This window comes from Alligator mississippiensis, chromosome 1 (assembly GCF_030867095.1).
Source record: "Alligator mississippiensis isolate rAllMis1 chromosome 1, rAllMis1, whole genome shotgun sequence".
NCBI lineage: Eukaryota > Metazoa > Chordata > Crocodylia > Alligatoridae > Alligator > Alligator mississippiensis.
The window spans coordinates 223,764,307-223,785,455 of NC_081824.1; the positions used below are offsets into that span (position 1 = coordinate 223,764,307).

At 39.5% G+C, this 21,149-nt stretch overlaps 1 protein-coding gene across 6 annotated transcripts in view; it reads right to left on the bottom strand.

The window, feature by feature from the left end:
• The window catches only part of PLCB4 (phospholipase C beta 4), a 353,722-nt gene that overhangs the window by 89,798 nt on the left and 242,775 nt on the right, over positions 1 to 21,149 (bottom strand). For all 6 annotated transcript variants that reach the window (XM_019500820.2, XM_019500821.2, XM_059720203.1 and 3 more), the window contains 7 exons: positions 21,007 to 21,060; positions 15,960 to 16,041; positions 10,458 to 10,558; positions 9,784 to 9,841; positions 4,958 to 5,066; positions 1,129 to 1,339; positions 310 to 403 (listed from right to left, as the gene is read on the bottom strand). In XM_019500820.2, coding sequence (XP_019356365.1) covers positions 310 to 403; positions 1,129 to 1,339; positions 4,958 to 5,066; positions 9,784 to 9,841; positions 10,458 to 10,558; positions 15,960 to 16,041; positions 21,007 to 21,060 — 709 coding nt within the window. The remainder of the gene's footprint in view (positions 1 to 309; positions 404 to 1,128; positions 1,340 to 4,957; positions 5,067 to 9,783; positions 9,842 to 10,457; positions 10,559 to 15,959; positions 16,042 to 21,006; positions 21,061 to 21,149) is intronic.

The window sequence follows — 21,149 nt, forward strand, 5'->3', positions numbered from 1 at the left end:
GAAGTTGGCCAGGAGCTGGAGCCTTGCACGCTGGGGCAGAAGTCACCAGGCTGAAGCTTCCCCCTACTACTCACTCAGAGTAGTACACCAGGGGCAGAAGCAGGAGGAGCAGTGCCCCTGGAGGCAAGGGGAGCAGAACAGCCCCTGGCCAGGGTGCAGCTTCCGGTGGGGCTCTTCCCAGTGCGACTGGAGATAGGAGGCTCTCTCTGCAGACTTTCCCAGTTTGGGAAATGAAAGGTGAGAAGGGGGGGTTTGCACTTAATTCTAAATTTTAAGATCCCTCTTTACACATATATTGATAAAATTTACCTTGAAAAGAATATCTGTACACATTGCTTTTCCATGTGTTATTATTGGTTCTTGATCTTCACCTTTCCCATCCCAACAATCCAGTTCAACACATCTAATAACCCAAAAAATACCATGTCAACTTTCTCAGCATTTACATAAATACATACACTATTTATTATATTCAATAAATTTATTGTATTCAATAAATAGAGAAATTGAGAAAACCTAGGCAATCAGGCAAGTGCAGAAGCTAGAGTGAGTTGTAATTTTAGAACTGATACAATCAGCTTGAGAGGAAATGTATGTAATGCACCAACTTATCATCTCCTCATTTCACTTTGATTTTATAACTCTGGACTTAGTATGTTAAAAGCAAAGTGTGCAAGAGCATACAATATTTGAGTGAAAAATGTTTTTTCTTCACCTTCACACTCCTTTATTTATTCTCCCAACAGGTGAATTTTTACTTATTACTGCACTTCAGAAAGTTAAACTGAAAGTTACTGGTTGGTATTCCTATAAATCTAGATGGACTTAATTACATTAATTAATTAGATTGATTAATTACATGCCCTGAAATGCAGAATTTTGCACTTTGGCAAAGGGACACCCTCTCGCACTTTTCCCACATGCCTCCCTACACATATGTGGTATAACAGCAAACAGGCTGCCCTTTCTCTGTTTTCTGCAAAATAAAGAATTCATTTATAAAGCTATCATACTGTTTAAATTTCTGTTAATCTTTCTGGTATATTATAATCAATGCTGAGGTTGACCCTGTGTACACTGAAATATTTTAAACATGAAGTTTATAAGCCATTATATTCTCTTTCCAACCTGCATCCAGCCAACAGCACTTGTCTGTACATCTCTACTGAAGACTTCCCTCCAAACTGCCTGCCTGTTAGATATGTATTGTGGGAGGAACTGATGAAGTAGTGAGCCAGAGGATGTTCCATTTCTTGATATAATTCCAAGCGGTCTAAAAAGACTGGGGCATTTTCATCAGACATCAAGTATCTGCAAAATCCATCACTTGATATGACACCTGGAAGGGAAGAAAAAAACGCACAAGTTCATGTAATAAGCAGATAAGGTTCTTCAGGTAAATTCAATATAAGTTAGTATAATTTTCTTTAAACTTGAGATTCTATGTCTTTCAAAACCCCAAGTGGCTGAAACACTTTTGATGTTCCTTTTTTCTTTGCTTTGTGCTTCATAAATTATAGCAAATAATGAGATAGATTATGGTCTAAATAAAATCAGAATTTACCCCTGAAAACAACTTACATAGGGGTGTCAGGAAACAGAGTTAATCTTCTGAACACTTGCATTAAATAAATATATTTGGAATTAATTTGGAGATTATACCTTTTAATATCACAGATTGGAGCCCCATTTTTGGCAAAGCACATGGTGCAACAGCTTCAATTTTATCTTGTTTATCATGACCTGTCTTCAAATAGTGAACCCACAATGCCTTCCATTTTTACTTGCTCATAACTTCCTGAAAAAAGTTATACTTGGGGCTTAAATACTTTGTGTTAGTTCTCAGTCATGGGTGAAGCATATGGAAAACTGATGCAAACCACTTCGCCACAGACAGTGTGTCTGTGGGGGGAGAGCCAAACCCTAAAACCTGCATTCTCTGCTTAAGACATGAGATTCTTTCCCCTCCCTGCCATCTCCCAAAAGGAACGAAGAATAGCAGAAAAACATCTTGAAGGATGGCATGTGGTTCATCTAAAAAACAATGACAGAAAAAAAAATCATGACGGGGAAAGCATGGTGAATATTTATAAGGGCTTTAATAAAGAGGCTGATCTACCCACAAGCAACAATGCCAAAAAAAGAAGACTCTAGAGGTGCTCTTCTCTGGAAGAAGATGTGTACTGAACTATTCATTTACTGTAGAACACAAAAAGAGGGGGTAGTTATTCCTTAGTGGGTATGTCTACACAAGACGCTTTACTGGGCAGCAGTCTAATTTGCTGCGCAGTAAAGTATCACCATCTACACATGCGTGGCAATTAGGGCACAGTAGACTAATTTACTGTGCTGCCAGATAGTCCTATCAGATACAAGAGGTATCTGGCAGCACAGTAAATTACTGCACTTAAACACATATACAGATGGTAATGTTGGGATTAGTTTACTCTAGCTCAAACTGAACCAGAGTATATTCAGTCACATTAATTGCACATGTAGAAGCACCCACAGTTCTAACAACTGATCCTTTACTCTTGCTGCACAATGGTTGAGGTAGAACTGCTATCGTGCAGTGAATGGGGTCTCAATTTCCTATATAGTGCCATCCCATGCTGAAGTATTCTGCTGAACAGAGGCTTCAGTATGAGCATTGGACTTCACAGAACAGCCACCAGAAAGCCTAGCTTCCACTGGGTGCTATCATCAGCTTCTCTGTAACTCTTAATTTCATATGGATAAAATCTTCATGAAATCACTGTGACAAGAAGCAGGCCACTGATTCTCAACCAGGATGTCACTGCACCCTGGGGTGCCTTGAGATCTTTTCAGAGGTGCCACAGGATGCCACACAATGTTAGCACTGTTAGGTGTGCAAACATGATTCACAACATAAACCCAGAGTGTTAAGCATTCTGACCTGTTGTGGTTTTTCCAAGTTCTTTGCAATGGGAGTATTACTCTATTATTTTTCTGTAGTCAAAAAATCAAGTGAAAACTAAGCACTGACATTTTCCAAGGGGTTCCTCAAGTCTAACAAGGCTAGGGACCACTGGTGCAGGCCCTTTAAGAACCCAGAAGATGCAGCTAGCCTTGGTTGCTGTTGAGGTACAGGTGGAGGAGATCTGGCTACTGGTGAGTCTCCAGATAAGAGCATTAAAAAGGCTATCTGAAAGAAAGCAAGGAGGTAGGAAGGATCTTGTGGAGGCTGGAAAGGCCTGATAGCTTGAGGGGAGAATGGCCATAATTTTTGTTTGTTTCACTTGCTTTGCTGAGAGGACTTTAAATAAAGGACCTGTTTGGAACTTGGGAAGAAGGGTGGCTCGCAGTCACCATGCTGGTGAGGAAACAACAATTTGGAAGAAAAAAGCTGTTTCTTTCTGCCTTTGGCTACAAAACAACCGAACTATTAACTGGAAAAACAATTAAAACAGTAATGAGCTCAAGTCATTAACATGACCCAATGGCTAGCTAACAGGATTAATGGTCAGCATCCATTTCTGGACACAGTGTATGGGTTGTAAAATCCTTGCCTTTTCAGTCTACTAAAACTCTATTTCCAGGAGTTGATTAGTTTCTCCCCACTTGAAACTTGGGTGCACAATCTTTCATTCTGGAAGGAATATCTCCACTGTACCTTGTGTATTTTGGGAAGATATCTGAAAGACACTGACATTTGAACAGTACACAGACACGGATTAGATTGAATAGCACTGGCAGCCTCCTTTTCATATAGTAAATTAAATGAGTTTGGCCTCTAGAGACTTGGACACTTCAAAATTCCAACGCAATGACTCCAGAAGAAGAGAAGAATGGGATTCCAGGGTGTCTTAAGATTGTTTTGTTGTAAGAAGTATGCTACTCTTGATGAGGCATATCTCTCATAAGGTTGCCAAAGCAGTGCAGGAAGGTTTCTCCTCCAATACTTGGGCATTACGGAGAGGCTGTCTCCTCATAGATTCTATATAAGCAACAAGAATGTCTTGCTATGCACTATCTGATGCAAAGACAGTGGTATGAACTAAGAGCCCTGCCCAAAGCCACCTGATGAAGGATTACTGTGAGGCAAGAATCAAGGAAAGCAACCCAAGGACCCCTTTATAAGCCCTGGTTGGAAAAAGTATGCCAGGGGCAGGAGCACAGCTGGAAGCAATGCAGTTTCTGTGTAGTACTGTGAGCTGCAACAACTCCAGCTAGACTGTTGTAAGTTAGAGAAGCCCCCAGGACTTAGTTATGCTGTCAGCCTCTTCAATTCCCAGAAAGATCTGAATTAGAAGGTTTTAAATGTGTTGTTGCTATATGATTTTGATCTTGGGGTTTTCTATTGTTGCCCATTTCTACAGTATTGGAATGCCTAAGTGAGCAAACAGGAGCACAGGGTAACATTTTCCAAAGTGCCTAAGGCTACAAACAAGAATGCCTTGCCAGCAGCCTCCTCACCTCCCCTCCCCTACTGAAGTACTTCAAGACTGCTATGTGCTTGGCTGTCTCTGGCACGCAAGGAATTTTCCTGGTAGGAAAGCAGAAATCCTTGCATGGCTCTTGGCCCCTGGTCCTCTAAAGGACTAAGCGCAGCTGAATGCACATAAGGAAGATCACTGTCTGTTTGCTCCCCTTTCCTGCCCCAAGTGGTGGATGAGAGGTCGGGGAGCAGAACACTACGGGATGCCGGACCACCAAGGAACCTCCTGCGTACAGGCATTTTCAAGAAGCTCTTCAAAGATGTTCCTTGTTTTCTGAGCATCATTTTTAAAGCGCCTCTTTTGCCATGCATATCGGTATGCTCAGTGACACTTCAAGCATCATGTCTATCTGTGCCTAAATGACATTTTTGTTCCACAGGCATGTAGACCCCTAAATAGCTTACACAATTTTGACAATGTTAGCCAAGTGTCTAAAGAAATATGATGCTAGAGTTTTATACGCAGATTCCTTCTCCCCCATACAAAGACTTGTTTACCTTTACTCTTCAAGTCTTCATCTGGCTCATATGTCTCAATTATCTGCATTGCTCTTTTTATATCATAGAATGGAAATAAAATTTCATTCAGTCGTGGATCTCGTTGATGCTAAGGTTAGAAAATGACAGAATTCAGCAGGACTATATAATGCATGACTATTATTCAAGAATGTTTCATTATTAATGATGATAAAGAAAGAAAGAGATGGGCAATTTTAAAGCTAGAACATACAGAATATCCTAACTGTAAATTTTAGCATAATATAGAAAAAAACCTACTTATGGTTGTATTAAAAGCTCAAGCAAGTTTGATTATAAAATTAATTCTAAAAAGAGTCAAGTGTAATAACTTGTACTGTTCACTCATTAAATTAAAATAATGAATATGGCATATATGTTAATAAAATGTTAACATGTAATAGTTATTATTTCATTATTTTGTAAATCTTCACTCTATTCACAATTCTTTTACGCAGGTCACACAAATTGATAGGCCTAATTAATTTGTACATTCAATGTTATACCTGACTAAAATTAAAATGCTTATTTCTGTGAATATTATAAATAGGGGTTATTCAACTTTCTGAAAAATCAGTGTAGGTTCATGGAGCAAATAAGTAAATAATTAAAAATTTTCATAATACTAACCCCAAAGTCATAGAAATTAATTATACTGGGATTTCATCATATCTTACACAGATAATGTTAAGACTATATTTAGGTATTCTAGGTACACTTTATCAATGACTTTAAACAAATCACTAAAAGCCTGATTCACTAAATATTCACTTTGGATTGTGCAATGAGATTTTCACTTATTTCACTCTGAATTACAGCTGCACACTGTGTGCCTGATTCTCCATTAAAAAATAAAATAAAATTCCACAGAGTAGTGGTATGTAAGCAGATGCAAGCAAACATAAATAAATAAATATGACCATGGAAACACTTTCTTTAACCCAGGTAGGTGCACAGTTTCAGAGCTGTCATTTAAGCAAGATTCACAAATTTAACGTAAGCCATCAGCATACTGTTGATCAGTGATTTAGGAGCGGACAGTGTGGGATGCATGTGGCTTATAGAGACAGTCTACACATTTTGTTGTAATTTCTTACATATCAGTTTTTTTGTGATCTGTTCCATATCTAGGCATATCCAATCAAAAATAAGCAACGTGATTTCTTCCTTACAATCCACACAATGGTGTGCGTGTTTGATTCATTCTAAGAAATTACAACTAATGCCAATTTAATCATGCAGTTGATGAAGCATCCTTTAGATAATGCGGCTGACAATCTGCAGCATCTGGAGTATCACAGTTGAATTGACTATAGATTGGCTAACTGGACGTCCAAGTAAAACTCAAGATGAAATACGAAATGAAAGCAGCTAAATGCAGGACACATCTTGCTAAGCATCACTTAGCAGCACAACACTTGCATGCAACTGATCAGCCTACCATATATATTCATGAGGAGTGACAACATTTGCACCATTAGTGAAAATGCACCATTTGGAACATCTGAGGGGAAGCAGAGGGAAGGCTCTTTCTAAACAGTGCTTTCACTCCCACCCTCACTTTCCCCACAAATTATAAGCAGAGCTGAAGTGACAGGGGAACAAAATAAATGGGAAAAGGCAAAAATGTGTCTTCATAGCAACTGGGGTTAAAATAAAAGGCAGCAAGAAACTAACAGCAAGATGTTTTGCCTGTAGTCAGGATCACAGCTCATTATCTTATTTCTTAAGTTGGGTAAAATATATCTCTCTACATTTATTTAATGATGAAAAAATCAGGACTAATTGAGACTTGTTCAAGGTGTTACAAAAATTAATGTCAAGGAGCTTTTCTCATGTAAATGCTGGTTAAGTTGGAGGCACAGAGCAATTGTAACACAAAATAACTGAGCTGACCAATATTAAAAGCATGGGGTTTCACCCATTAAGACAACATGCCCTACGACCAATCACATAAGTCCAACAAAACTGCTGTTACTTGTTCAAGTTACTATATTAGACAGCAAACTAGATGTTCCTTAGCCATATAAGGGTGAATGATGTAAGATTGAAGGGAATGAAAAATCCTGATTCATTTTGGACAGGGAAAAAGGAAAGACCATTTTCTTCACCAGAGGTGGTCTCCCTTTTCCAAGTTGCCTTGATTATTGACATCTAAAATTACTTTTGGGTTTTTTGCCCATTTCTGACATGCAACAGAAAGAAAGGTGTCTGTGATATTTAAAAGGTGGTAGGTTATTCAAATGAGGATTTGCTCTTTTTTTTTTTCAGATTCTTTCCTTGTCTGCCAGAAGAGGGAAGCCCTGGCAAAATAATTTAAACTGATATATATCATAGTTCCTGTGGAAGGGCTAACCTAAACTTTGTGAATGCAATGAATGGCAAGAATAAGTCCAAGTAGTTTTAGGTCTAATTTATTTTTTCTACTTTTTCTTTAGCTTGACTTTTAAAAAAGAACACCTCCAACAAGAGCTCTGAGTGCCTGACAATAATTACATTTATAAAAACTGCCCTGCAGCATTAACACTGGTATATAATTAAATTAATTGTCAGCCAGCAGCATTTAACAGTTAAATAGTGGTAACAGATTTTCCTCCCCCAAAAGGACAATAAATATGGGAAAACTCCAGAAAAGCCTCTTGTTCCCTCATCTATTGCTAACAAGCTGTAAAGTAAAATCCTTCTTCAGCCTGGCTGAAAAATCACTAACTTCAGGGTCAATTGGTAAAGTAGGAACAGAAGAGAGATGTCTTAATCAGGAACGTGTTGCTAGCAGCTCCCTCCCTTTCATAATGAGAATAATCTTTTATATTGTCCAGGGTAAGCACTTCTGCTCATTGCAGTGGTGGCCAGATGTCACAAGAAGAGAAATTAACTCTTATGTGGGAAGGTCCTGTGTCATTTAGCACCTTACTAATCATGAACATCATCTTAAACTCTGTTCAGAGACCAAAAGAAAGCCAGCACAGAGACTACACCAGTGATATCATGTGCTCAGCATAGGATGTCCCACTCAATAGGTCAGATGCTGCATTCAGTACTAGGTTCAACCTTCAAACATGGAGCTAAAGGACTAGGTACAGATTTCCTATGTTTAAAAATGTAAGGGTAAGGATGCATACTCCTTTACAGTTGGCCAGATAAGGGAAGTTTCTAATAGTTTAAAAGGACTGTAAACTGACAAAGCATTGAAGAGGCAAAAATTCAGCTGCTGCTTTCTGTAAAGACAACCCAGAAATACCCAGCCTTTCCAACATTTGCAGGGATGAGAGCCCTGGGATGTTAGCTGGTGGATAATTCTTGGAAGTGTAGAATTTAAAGGGACATTCATTTTTCTTTCAAATAATTCAAGAAAAACAAATTAAAAACTTCACAAAAGTAATCTGTCTAGGAGCTAACATGATTCCTTTTTAACACCGCAAATAAACATGCACACCTGTATGTGTATGAGGGGGGAGAAGGGGAAGAACAGTCAATAAACCAAGGCCTTTCATGTTGTATTAGGCAAGTACAGTATGTTTCAAACAGTGATGTTCATCCCCTCCTAAAATGAAATTTGGATGAAGAGTCATACAGGGTGGAGGGGCAGCTGTAGCTTTCTAGCAACTGAAGTTGTTCTGTTCTGAACCCAAGTGCAAAAAGGATGCTTAAGTAGGTACAGAAAATTCATTATAATAAGACTAATCACAATAATGAGGTTAAATGTGCATAAATGTTTTCAGGATTGGGGATTATATGGAAGAGAAACTGAAAAGTATTTGTATTTTCCACCATTAATAAGACTAGTGAAAATGCATATTTTATGACTTTATAATACTTTCTTTGTTTATTTTGCCTTTGAGTAAGGTGTAGTATTGTTTTTTGAAAAAGAAAAAAAAAAGAAAAAAAAAAGTCCCACCTTTAGATATGATGTTAACCTGAAGCAGGAGAAACTTGCTTAAATCTTTTCATGTAAAAATTAAAAAACAGCAATTAAAAAAGTATTTGGATAACCCACCAGCTCCCTAAAAGACCCTAACTAAAAGAGGAAGAAGTTTATAGGCCATAGATAAGTATTTAACAGTCCAAATGCTGGGATATTTCCTTGGTTTTGGTAATTGATTTTTTGAAGTAATTTTAGTCAAATTCACTTAATGGATGTATAACTTAAAACTGGGCCGTACTCCCCCACTTTAATATTCTTTAGGAATAGAAGAAAATAATATTTTGTTAAATACTTTTTCTTCCAGGAACTAGATTTTAAGAAATACTGTGTAGTTCATTTTACCTTGTAATAAACATACATCTAAGATATACTGCTGTCATTTTATTTTTCTTTTAGTTCAAAATTACATCTCTACTAAACTATTTTTAAGATCCATAGATTTGCAATATGTAGAAAAGATCGTTGATGGTAGAGAATCAAACTACTCCATCTAAAAGCCCATGTCATTTTCCTGTTACTCAGAAAAACCAGCAAATCCAACAATCAGATGTCTAAAAGTAAAAGCAATTGCTTGTAATAAAACAGTGAGTGTATTTTAGTTTAACTGAATTGAATATAACAGCATAAAATTTATAAAACAAACACAACAAAAGTTACACACCACAGCAAGTAATCAACAGAAGCAATCCGCAAAGGCAACATATAGAAAGCACAAGAACATATAAGGTTGGAGCTGATTTTTGCACCTGGATGTTGCCATAATGGAAAGATCAGCAGATCAGAAGCATAGCAAATAATGGCATGATGCATGCAATGAGAAGACTGGAAGAAGCAAGCCACGGCAGACAGACTTGTATGGTAGTTAATGTATGAAAAAGCTTACTTCATTTAGAAAGCTCACTAATTGGTCTACCGTTAAATAATCAGTTTTGTCTCCATTGCTGAAAAGAAATTTATTAGAAAATGTAAGTTTTCATATATGATGCTACAGTAGGTATGATTTACATGTTGACATTGTTGATACTTTCAAAAACCTAATTTTCTAACACTGAAGCAGCTGTGTATTCTCAAAATGAAGAGAGACTGCCAAGGAAAACATACTAACTGTCTGTGCTTGTTGTAATATAATACTTTCTGTCTTTGCTATTATTTAACCAATGTTAATTCATAAAACATGTAAGTCCTCTACTTGAGAAGAATCTGAATGATAAAACTCTTAGATAATCAGACTTCTGACTTAATCTAGTTAGTTAACATACTGTGTTAATAAACCTAAAGGAGCAAGTTAAAATTGTTGATAGTTAGTAAAGCCAATGCAAAAAAAAACGTTCCAGGTGCTTTCTTTAATTTATGTAAACGTTGATCTAAAATGCGGAGTGAACTTTTTCATTGGTAGCTTGAGGGGAAGAGAAGGGTGAAGAAAACAGTTTTGGCTCTGTCCTCTAGTTCTGTTCATGGTATTACAAGTAAAAAATAGGTAGTCTTTGTAGCGTAGTATCAGAAACAAAAACTATAATAAAACCATTTTAAAAGAGCTTAATACTAAATTTAACTTACATTTTCCTAAAGAGTTCCTCTATGTCAGTACGAGGACATATCTTTTGTGTTAATTCATAAAATTTCTCATAAGTAAATGCTGCAGGCTCAATTTCATCATTCTGCAAAGAAGGGTAAAAATTGATGAGTCCTCAAACCCCTGCTTATTTATTCTTACTCTATCAGCATGTCCTAGTATTAGAAAAAAGGCGTGTGTCAACTCAGTATCTTAAAGCTTTACCTAGTGCATGTGTTTCTATTAAACATTCTAAAAACAGCTCTCAATTTGTTCTTGCTACAGACATATTTAATGTGCCAATATTCTGGCTGTAACACAACATTAATTCTATATAAAAAGCAGATATAAAAAAGGCAAGCCTTCATTTTACCTGTTGAAGACAGGAAAAAAAACAATTCAAGGTACAATGCAAATTTAGAATATTTATATTCCACTCACTGAGACATTTAAAAAAGCCCCAACGTTAGGCAAAGGTTATAATAACACTGAGAGCCAACTTGGACTCCGGCCAAGTGTAGGCACAGAAGTTACAAAGAGCAATTCGAAATGCCCCTCTGCCAGGAACCAAAATCATAGGTGCCTCCATTTTTCTCTTGTCATCTACACTAGCACTTCTAGCATGTTCAGAAGCTAGGTAGATGCCATGCTCAGGAACTCCATGGCAACTACGTCCTGCCTCAGCTGCATTGTAATTTAGAGTTGCTGGGAGGCATCTAAACTTCACCTAAATATAGGAAAAATAGATATTGGAAGGTCATAACCACTAGGTTACAAAAGCAGACCCCTCCTTTCTCTCTCTCCCTCTCTCTCCACATGGTTATGCACTGGTCCAGCTTCAACAGGAGGATTAATGCGTGCCTTTAGACTATTCTACAGGCTGCTGTTTAGGGCTAGGAAGTGGGAGATATAGGTTTAGTCCTTCCAGATTTGTAACCCCAGGTCTTCTATTTTCAAAGGTAAAGCTTTAACCATTAGGCTTTGGGGTAAAACGTGGGCACTATTACTACTTCCTCTACTTTCTTCTCACTTATCTCAGCAAATGGCCCTAACATTTTCAGTAGTCTATCTCCAAAAATACACTTCAGCTCTATCAGAAGTGGAACTAGGCATTATATGTCACAACTGAATGGAGTTGTCTGATAGACAGCTTGAGACAGGTACCCAAGATACCCAAGATACTGGGGTGGAGTGAGGGGGGAGAGAGGAAAGGGGGGGAAAGGGAGAGTTCAGACACAGCCTAGTACTTTTATCTCACAAAACTGGGAAGTTGACATTAACACCAAGGGTGATTATAAGGGTATAAGCTTACAAGATGAAAATCAGGAAAGCCAAGGCACCATAAAGAGACTATAAAGAAACATAAAAGCCAACCATAAGGCATTCTAGAAGCATGGCAGAAGTGAGGTGAAGACCATAGAAAGTGTGGATTATTTGCTGAATGGGGAAAGGAATCTAATAATGGTTGATGTGACCCGAGTTCTCACAAAAAGATCAGCTATCAGATGACAAACATGGTTAACAGCACAGGACAGTGGAGCAGATAATTAGCCTAAGGTAGGGGAAAAACAGGTTAGAAGTTAGACAACCTGGATGTTTTCAAATCAGCAGGTTCAAATGAGATTAATCATGGAGCATTCAAGAAATTGGCTGAGGTAACTGTAAAACCACTGTCTATTATATTTGTGAACTCATGGAGATGAGGAAAAGAGCCAGAAGACTTGGAAAGAACAAATATAATGCCAGTCTTTAGAGAAAAGGAAAAAGGAGGGCCCAGGAAATTACAGACCATTCAGTCTAACTTTGATATTTGCAAAGATACTGGAGCATATCATCAAAGAAAGGATCTATTTCTAAGCACCTAGAAAACAGTTGAGGAGGTGTAACAACCATAAACTGATCAAGAGAAAGCCAGGCTTAATCAACCTGATTTTCTTCTGTGACAAGATGACAGGTTTTGTAGATGAGGAGAACCACTGGATCTGATATACCCAAACTTTAGCTAGGTTTCTGACACTGGCCATGTACAGACATTAAATTTCTCTTGGGATAATTCCTGTTCAACCTGTAGAAACCATGACCGTAGAGATGGTCAGGATTTTTCTCATAAGGCAAAAATTGTTACTCTGAAAGGAAAATAACCCAGGACCAACCAGGATTATAGCACTTCTAGGAGAGTTTCCCCTGGAAGAATGAATACCTGTACACGTTCTCTTCTGATAGAAACCACAGCACAGACCTCCAGCAACCCAGGTGTTTTACTTCCCCCACCGGTCCCATGGGGACAGTGTGTCACTTTCTGGATTCTGCTGCTCCAACTGAGCAGGGAACAGAACAGGGCCCTTTCACAATTCCCCCACTGAGCTACATGGACACACAGAGCAGGTTGGGTCAGCTAATAGGGGCTCCTCTGTGCACTGCTGCCAAGCATATTGGGAAGCTTGCAGATCATAATGAGATGTGTACACAGAGGCCCCCTGACTGCACAGCATCAGCACTGCAAGCTCTCTGCTCTTCAGAGCTAGGGACAGACATTCAAAAAGCCCAAGCCTGAATTAATTCAATCTTTGCAGGTTAGTCTAACATGCAGAGACCGAACCAATTTGCAAGTAGAAAGACATCACTTTTAATTCAGGAAATGCCAGCACATGCCTGCAGTGGATCAAGCTAGAAACCAGAGGGAACTAGAATGAGTCCTCCCTTCCCTTCCACAGTTCTGAGCTGAGGGAGGGGGGAGGTGAGGGTGTGGCCAGGTCCTGGCAAGACGCTATGATTAGGGAGGAGTTTAAACCCCCACCCTGGCCTACACAGTCCCCAGCCAGGGTGTACCTGGAGGGGAAGGGTGAATCAGCCTTCGCCAGGCTTTTCCACCTCCCCATTCATGGAGCAGGGAGTGTTGACAGACCCCGGCCCCCAGCTAGCACTCTGAGGCAAAGGGTGGGGGGGAAGGAGGATTGCTTGTGTGGACTGAGTGCATCTGTTGATAAGACTGAGCTTTTCAATCTCCCTCTCCCTGCTTCTTCATACTGTCTGCAACAAACTTACAGGCACTGCATTCATTGCAAGCCAGGTCATTTCTCACCTCTCTCTGTCCCGTTGAACACTGACAGCAAGCCAGAAGCTAGCAGGGAGCTTATCAGAACACAAAGCTTATCAGCCCATCAAGAGAACAAATCCTCTTTCTCATTAGTTCAAGCTCTTCTTAAACAGCTTGTTGCAAAGCATTTTTAAGGAAGAAGGGAGGGACATTGCTAGCTGACCTGTTGCTTAGGTCCAACAAGCCCTGTCTGCCTCTGTCCTAGTGAAACTGGAGACACACACATAGACACCGCTCAGCATTAACTAGCATGGGGGTGGTGTGACCGTGACCAGATGCCGCCTGGGGTCCGTGCTGTGGGGGAAAGGGAAACCCTGCTTGAGCAGTGAGACACAAGGGGGTGCAACAGGGAAAGCCAGGCAGACGCTGCTGTCTCCTGGCTGCAGTTTCCACCTAGGGAAGAGAAGGGTGGGGCCAGCTCTGGTCTCTGAAGCAGACAGCCCAGCCCAGCCCAGGCTGAAAAGCATGCTGGGATGCTGGGGGACTCTGATCTAACTTAAACCAGGAAGGGGTCTGGAACAGAAGTTCCATAAACCAGTTTGCCATAAATCAGTTAAGTCTGCTACTACATTCAATCAGGTTTATCTTAAACCAGGTTTGGCCATGTTGAAACTGGTTTATGTGCACTGAACTTATCTTCTGTTACAGGTTTAAACCAGTTTCTCATCACTTAAACTGATTTATGTGTAACTTCTGTCCCTAGCTGAGGGATTCAGCATTTGAGTGTCTGTTCAGGAGTCTCTGTGCAAGTTTTTCTACCAGAAGAACAAACCAGGAGAATCTGAACATGTGCACACAGTCACTACAACATTCTCATCAGTACCCTAAGGAAAATATAAGTTTTATGAAACTACTGTAAGGTAGGTGCATAACTGGTTGAATAATTGTGCTCAAAAGACAGCTCAGTATCTAACAGGCAACTGTTGTTGAAAGGGTTTATCAGAGACCTGACTTGGATCATGTGCTGTTCAGTATCTTCATTAATGAAATAGAGGATGGGGTTGAATGCACACTTAGTAAATGTGCAGATGACACCAAGTTGGGAAGAGTAGCAGCTAATAGCTAATAGCATACTGAGATATATTAACAGAAGTTCTGCAAGTAAATCAAGGGAAATTATTCTTCCATTCTGTTCAGCACTAGCAAGGCCTCACCTGGATTACTGTCTACCAATGTTCAACGGAAAAACTTGGACAAACTGGAAAAAGTCGAGAGGATAAAAACACAAAGGATTAAACATCTAGAAATATGCCAGGGGTGTGTGGCATGGCCCTCTTCCTTGGCTCTCTTAAGTACATTTAGCAACTCTGCAGTTGCAGGACATTTAACAGTACCCTAACTTCCCTGTATTATCAGTGGCAAGTTACAGTGTTCTTGGTTTCCTTGAGCTATGTGCCTTGCTTGTGCAGTTTTAGGAACAGGTTAAATAAAGACTTGTATGGGATGGTTTGGATAGAGATCCATTTGCCCAGAGCAAGGGGCTGGACTAGATGACCTTTGGAGGTCTCTTCCAGCCCTACTCATCTATGATTCTATAATTATATGAAGCCATGATAAAGGAGGAGAATTTGGAAAAATCTGAGGTCATTTAGAGGGGAGAAGAAAAGGCTGAGGTAGGATCTGATAAGTCTTCAAATACAAAAAAAAGGGTGTTATGAAGCATATGATGATCAACTGTTTTCTGTGTCCACACTGGACAGGACAAGAAGTAATGGTTTTAAATTGCAGTAAAGGAGATTTAGGTTGCATATTAGGAAGAACTGCCTAATAGTGAGGGAGGGTGGTTAAAGCCTGGAATAGATTACCTAGGAAAGTTTTTATAAAGTCTGGCATTCAACGTTTGTGAGAATAGGTTTGAGAAACATTTATCTGTGATAGTTTAGACAGGGATTTTTCTCCCTTAAACAGAGGGTTGGACTAGATAGTTTCCTGGAGTCTCTTCCAGCCTTATTTTTCTATGATTTCTTCTAGACATTTTGGGGTTCTGAATCACACTTTGGAGGCACCTGCTGTTCCCCATTCTATGTAGAGAGCACAAGAGTGACTTTGCAATCTCATTAAGCTAACTCTGAAGTCTCTTCGTTGACCATACAGGGATCCTAGGCACCTAACGGATTAATCCTGAACTGCCCTTTTGATACAGGCACGCAAAGCTTAGATGAGATGATACCTAAGTCAGGTGTTGTCGGAGATGCTTTGAACCCTGGCCTGAATGTAGGCCTGGCCTGAATATAGGCCTTATTACATTTTTATGCTTAGTAAATATCCCTCCTCAACTCTGGTGACGAATAAGTTGTCTGAGCACCACAAGCATGCTTTTCTAACAATCCAAACAACCTAACTTATAGCTATAAATATGAACAATTCAGCAATTTCTTCACATAAAAAAATATTCAAAACTGGTAAATACCTTTCCACTGGGAAGACCTAATTCCTTAAGTGCCTGAAAGATCACCTTTTCCGTTTTACCTGATGCAAAGGTTCTGGTAATGCTAAAAAAAAGAAAAAGGGTGAAAGGAGCAGTTAGTTGCTTTCTAAATAATCAGTTCCAGTTCCCTACATTTTCTCTGGTTTCAACTGATTGATGCAAGCACTTCCAGTGACAGCTGTACAATAGCACAGCTGTAACACTGCTTCCAGTTCCACAGAGCAGAAATACCCTGCCTGCTCTCTGTGTAAGCTACCTATTACCAGATTTATCAAAATAATGAACTGCCCAAAGAGCTCAGGGTTTTGTTCAATATACTGACATACAGAGCTGTGCTGCACATTATTCTGTTGGCAGTTTTCAGCTCAATGCAGACAAATTACTGTGTCTAAAGCACAACATGCTCTACAAACAGGGCAGGTATTACAGGACTCAGCTCAAGATTTCTCTACATCCATAGTGGTGATTCCTTCCCTTTTAGATTTAGTTTGTTCTCTTGAAAGCTGCAGTCCCATAGAGTAACCATAATTCATTCCCATTCCGTTCTTTTTCTCCTTTCTGTTCAAGCGATCCCCCTCAACCCAGACCAGCATTCCAGTAAGCAGGCTTGCTACTCAATCTTCTCTCTACCTCCTTTCCTCAAAAGGCTCCTTGACTTACTGGTAGTTATACTTGACTTCCATTAAAACTCTTTCTCTTCCAGATATAACACGCAAAACTAATTCTACATCTTCCTCATTTCCATCAAGACTTCTATAATCTAGTTCCTTCAGTAAAAGCTGCATTATTTCACTATCCATGAAACTGACAGCCTCATTCTTACTTGAAACAAAATAATCCAAGAAATTTGTGCTATCCAGTATCTTTAATGTGAGGTCTGTTGTTATAAATGTTTCTGATGACCAAAAATAACCACAGACTTTGAGGGGAAAACCACCACAGCCAGTCTTCCTGTCTCTCCAAAAAACTGAAACAAAAATAGGGTCTAACAACTTGCCAACTCTGGACTTCAATATAAATACAGAAGCTTGTGCCCATATCTGTTTCTAATCCTAACACAAGCTTTACATGACCATAATCCGCTGAAAATACACAACCCTCTATCAGAAAGTGAATCTGCAGAGGCTTGTCGTAAGTATTGTGAATACTAAATAAATTCAGAAAGTGAAAGATGTGAAACAAACTTGCTGTTATTTGTTTCCATAGCAATCCAAAGTTGTTTTATTCTCTAAAACACTTTAAATGATTTCTGTAAATATTTTTCTACAACTAAAATAATGAGAAGGAAGCCGAAGATCTAAACGAGAAAATTATATTTTCCCCAATTTTCAGCCAAGACGTTTTAAAAAGAGCTGGATCCCTATGCCCCGGTTAGGCACCTAAATAAATGACCTGATTTTAAAACTGGGTGAGTTCCAACCCACTCCCACTGAAGTATCTACTTAGGAGTCTAACCTTAGGCACTCATTATTTTAAAGTACCAGGCATTTCTCTTTCGAAACCTTCCAAACTTTTAATAACATTTTACCTCTCGGATGTGGAGGATTGCTAGCTGCAAAATTTATCAGCTGTCTCTGGTCCACTAGGAATTGTACATCTACTCTAATAAACTGTCCTCAGAAAGCAGGTGGTTGGTGTCAAACACCTCTTAATATTGGTATAAACAATTAAGGAGAAATATCGAGTCAAGATTCTGTGGATGCAGACAACTCTCTTTAAATGTCAAATTATCTTTTATTTTCATCAAAGAATACAGCAGACATAGTGGCTTTTCTTTGTATTCTCATCTCCAGGTTTTGAAAGAGAACTTGGTTATTGCTGAAGCAGGGGAGATCCCTGGTTAGCAAACTTCTGTAGGAGTTTCTGTCATGTTTCACAGTGCAGTTTTTCTGAAAAGTTTCAAAGTATTTCTTCACCACTGATTGTAGCGGCACATTTACAGGTACAAGCTGAAATGATGGGGATAGTCTGAAACCTATGCAAGTGTGTCTACACAGAGTTTTTCACAGTTTAAACTACATCAGTTTTTAAATCCAGTTTAGTATAAACTAGGATAATTTAGATTAATAGATAAGACCTTCCAATACAAAAATGTAGAAAATCTATTGATTAATGTTCATTTTTATAAGAGACCCCTGTATTTTCAACCATATCAGTACCAGAAAATTGCCCCTTACCAATTCCTTTGAGGCCCTCCATGTTGCAATGGGAAGGCCACTCACCCTCAAAAGCTCTAGGGAAGCTCCTCAGGGAGTGGTTCTTTCATTCTCTAAGACAGGGACATGGTGGTGTTTTCACTAAAGATATCTTTCGTGAGCCCCCACAAAAATCTGTCACACTTTAGTACAGCCACTGAAATAAGTGGCTTAGTTTTCAGAGGTGCTGAGCACCTACAACTCCCGATGAAGCAAATGAGAATTATGTGCATTCTATGTACCCTATTTTGAAGTTTAACAGGGTGACACTAAATTCACTACTGCATTTCTCTTAGAAGTCAAGCACTGCTTTTGTTCTCTTTTGGACTGAGTACAGGCAGTCAAAAAGCCCAAGGCTGAATGAATTCAATCTTTGCACGTTAGTCTAAGTTGCATAGACTGAACTGATAAGCAAGTAATCAGACATTCACTTTTGATTCCAGAAAAGCAGCCATGCACCTGCAGTGGCCCAGGCCAGAAGCCGGGGGGGGGGGGGGGGGGGGGGGGGGGGAGGGCTAGAGCACACCTTCCTTCTTGGCTGAAGCAGACAGCTTGGGCCAAGGTTAGGTCACCCATGCTCAAGGGGGAGGTGCAAAGCATCCTGGGATGCTGGAGGGCTGCAAGTTAACTTGAATCTGAAGGGATCTGGGACAGAATTTCAATAAACTGACTTAACGTAAATCAGTTCAGTCTGATACTATATCCATTCAGGTTTATCTTAAACTGTTTTCAGCCATTTTGATAGTGGTTTATGTGCACTGAACTTCTGTTGTGTTATAGATTTGAACCGGTTTCTGATCACTTATACCGGTTTATGTGTAATTTCTGTCCCTAACCTTGAAGTTTCAGAAACTGAGGAATTCCAAGTTTCTGTTCTATAAAGTATGAAACAGGATCAAGATCTATAACAAACTGCTGAGTGATTGTGTGGATTTATGAGAACAAAATTCCATGCCAGAGAGTGCTGCTGGCTGAAATCCACAGACAGTGTTCTTAACCAGTAATGTCTAAATTGGCATATTTACAGTAACAACACCACAGTGTATGGAAAATTCAACCCTTCTACTGGCATACCTGCTTAGTGGTCTACATATTAAATAGGATACTGAATATTAATTATTCACTCAAAAGACTGGACTTCTTTTTGGCTTTATTTTAAGTGTGTCAGGTCATGAGATGCCAACTCACTTCTAAGTGAGAGTTTAGTATAGAAAGTGTGTAAATCTAGGATAACAAGTTATTTAAGTGATAAAGGTTCCTGCTAAGGTAGACACTCTTAGCAGGCAGTAAGTGTGAGGTGCATTATTGTAAGAAGGAATAATTTGGTGGACACTAGAAGTGACCAACCATATGGAGAGTTAGTGTGGAATAGCTAGCACAAGGTAAGTTCACATCCCTAGTTACTGCCAACTACCTTCTGCTTCCATATGTGTCCTAACATGCAAATTTGTATGTGTCTGTGGGCAGAAAGTCAGCCTCTGTAGCATTGCTTTCCAGTGCCTAACCTGCTTCAGAACTAGGAGCACTAAACAGATGATGATCCATGGAACTTTGGTGCAAGACTGAGGAACAAGCAGGGGATTGGCTTGTGAAAGCTGATAGATAAATATACTCCCTTCATGCGCTCTTCCTGGCTGCACTTCTTGAAACGTGCAACCAAGGAGAGCTGCAGGCAACGTAGCAGGCTGTGCTGGTTTTTGCTCATTGCAAACTCTATCTCTCTTGAAAAAATGCATGGCAGGAGACTGTAGGAGGGTAACTCCATGAGGTATTCCTGCTCTGTGGCAGAAAGCAATATGGACCGATACTGTCAAAAGTGTCAACTTTTACTCGTTTTATGTGTAACTAGGGGAGATGTCAAATCCATTGATAATTTTCCTAAGCATATTTGTGAGAGAAACGCCATACAACTAGACCGGTAATTCTCAGCCTTTCAGTCCTGTGGGCCAGATGAGGACTTCAGACTCCACAGACTAGTTTCCACAGACAGGGCCAGTCTGTGGTCCTGATCCTGTATGGAATCAGTCTGTGGAGTTGGTTCATGAGTGCAATCTAGTGCACCAGCACAGTATTGTGCACCCGATCTGGAGTGACTCTGCTTGCCAGCGCAATCTGGTGCATGAAGTCATGCCATCCGACTTGCAGCGGGGTCTCCCTACAGGTTTGGAAATTTATGGTGGAGGAACGGTGGCAGTGTTATGGTGGAGGAATGGTGGTGCTCAACCTCTAGCCTGCAGACTGGATTTGGCCTGCAGGCTAGAGGTTGAGCCCCAGTGAGCCAAACATTAAGGAAAAGTAAAATCAGCTGCTTACAACACAGACTGTTGGCTCCACAAGTTCCTGTTTGATGTCTAGCAACAGGCAACCCCAGACTGTGCACTATCTGGTGAAAGCAAATATTATTCTAACAGTGTCTGTCAGTGAAAGAATAATTCAGTCAAAACTGCCTCTTCCAATTCAAATGTACCCATTACCTTATTTACACTGCCCTGAGGCATTTGTTTTATGTTATTAACAAATGTTTTATAACTTGGCTTCTTCCTATGGACAAACTCATTGCTGATTGCTTGTAGTTTGGATCCGGGTCCTTAGTGACAAGTGGCTTTTGAAGTGAGCTGAAGGTACTCAACTCTTCACAGGATAGGGCCCTCTAGGTAAAGTTACTGCTTCCTTAAAGAGTTTTAGTTGTTTTACAAAGAAGGGATAAAAAAGAAAAAGAAAAAAATGCTGCCTTACTTCCTGTGTTGATTTATTATACACATATAACTGACAAGACTATCTGGCTTTATAAACATTGTACAAACATTACCTGAGCGCTCTTTCATCATGCTTACCTCCGAACAGGAATTTTACCACTTGTGTTTGTCAGAAATGCCAGCTTCATCCAGCTGAAATTTAGAATGAAATTATTTTTAAGTTTTATTTATATAATTAAAAGCAGGTACTTAAATTGATGGTGCTTATCATCTTTGATAAT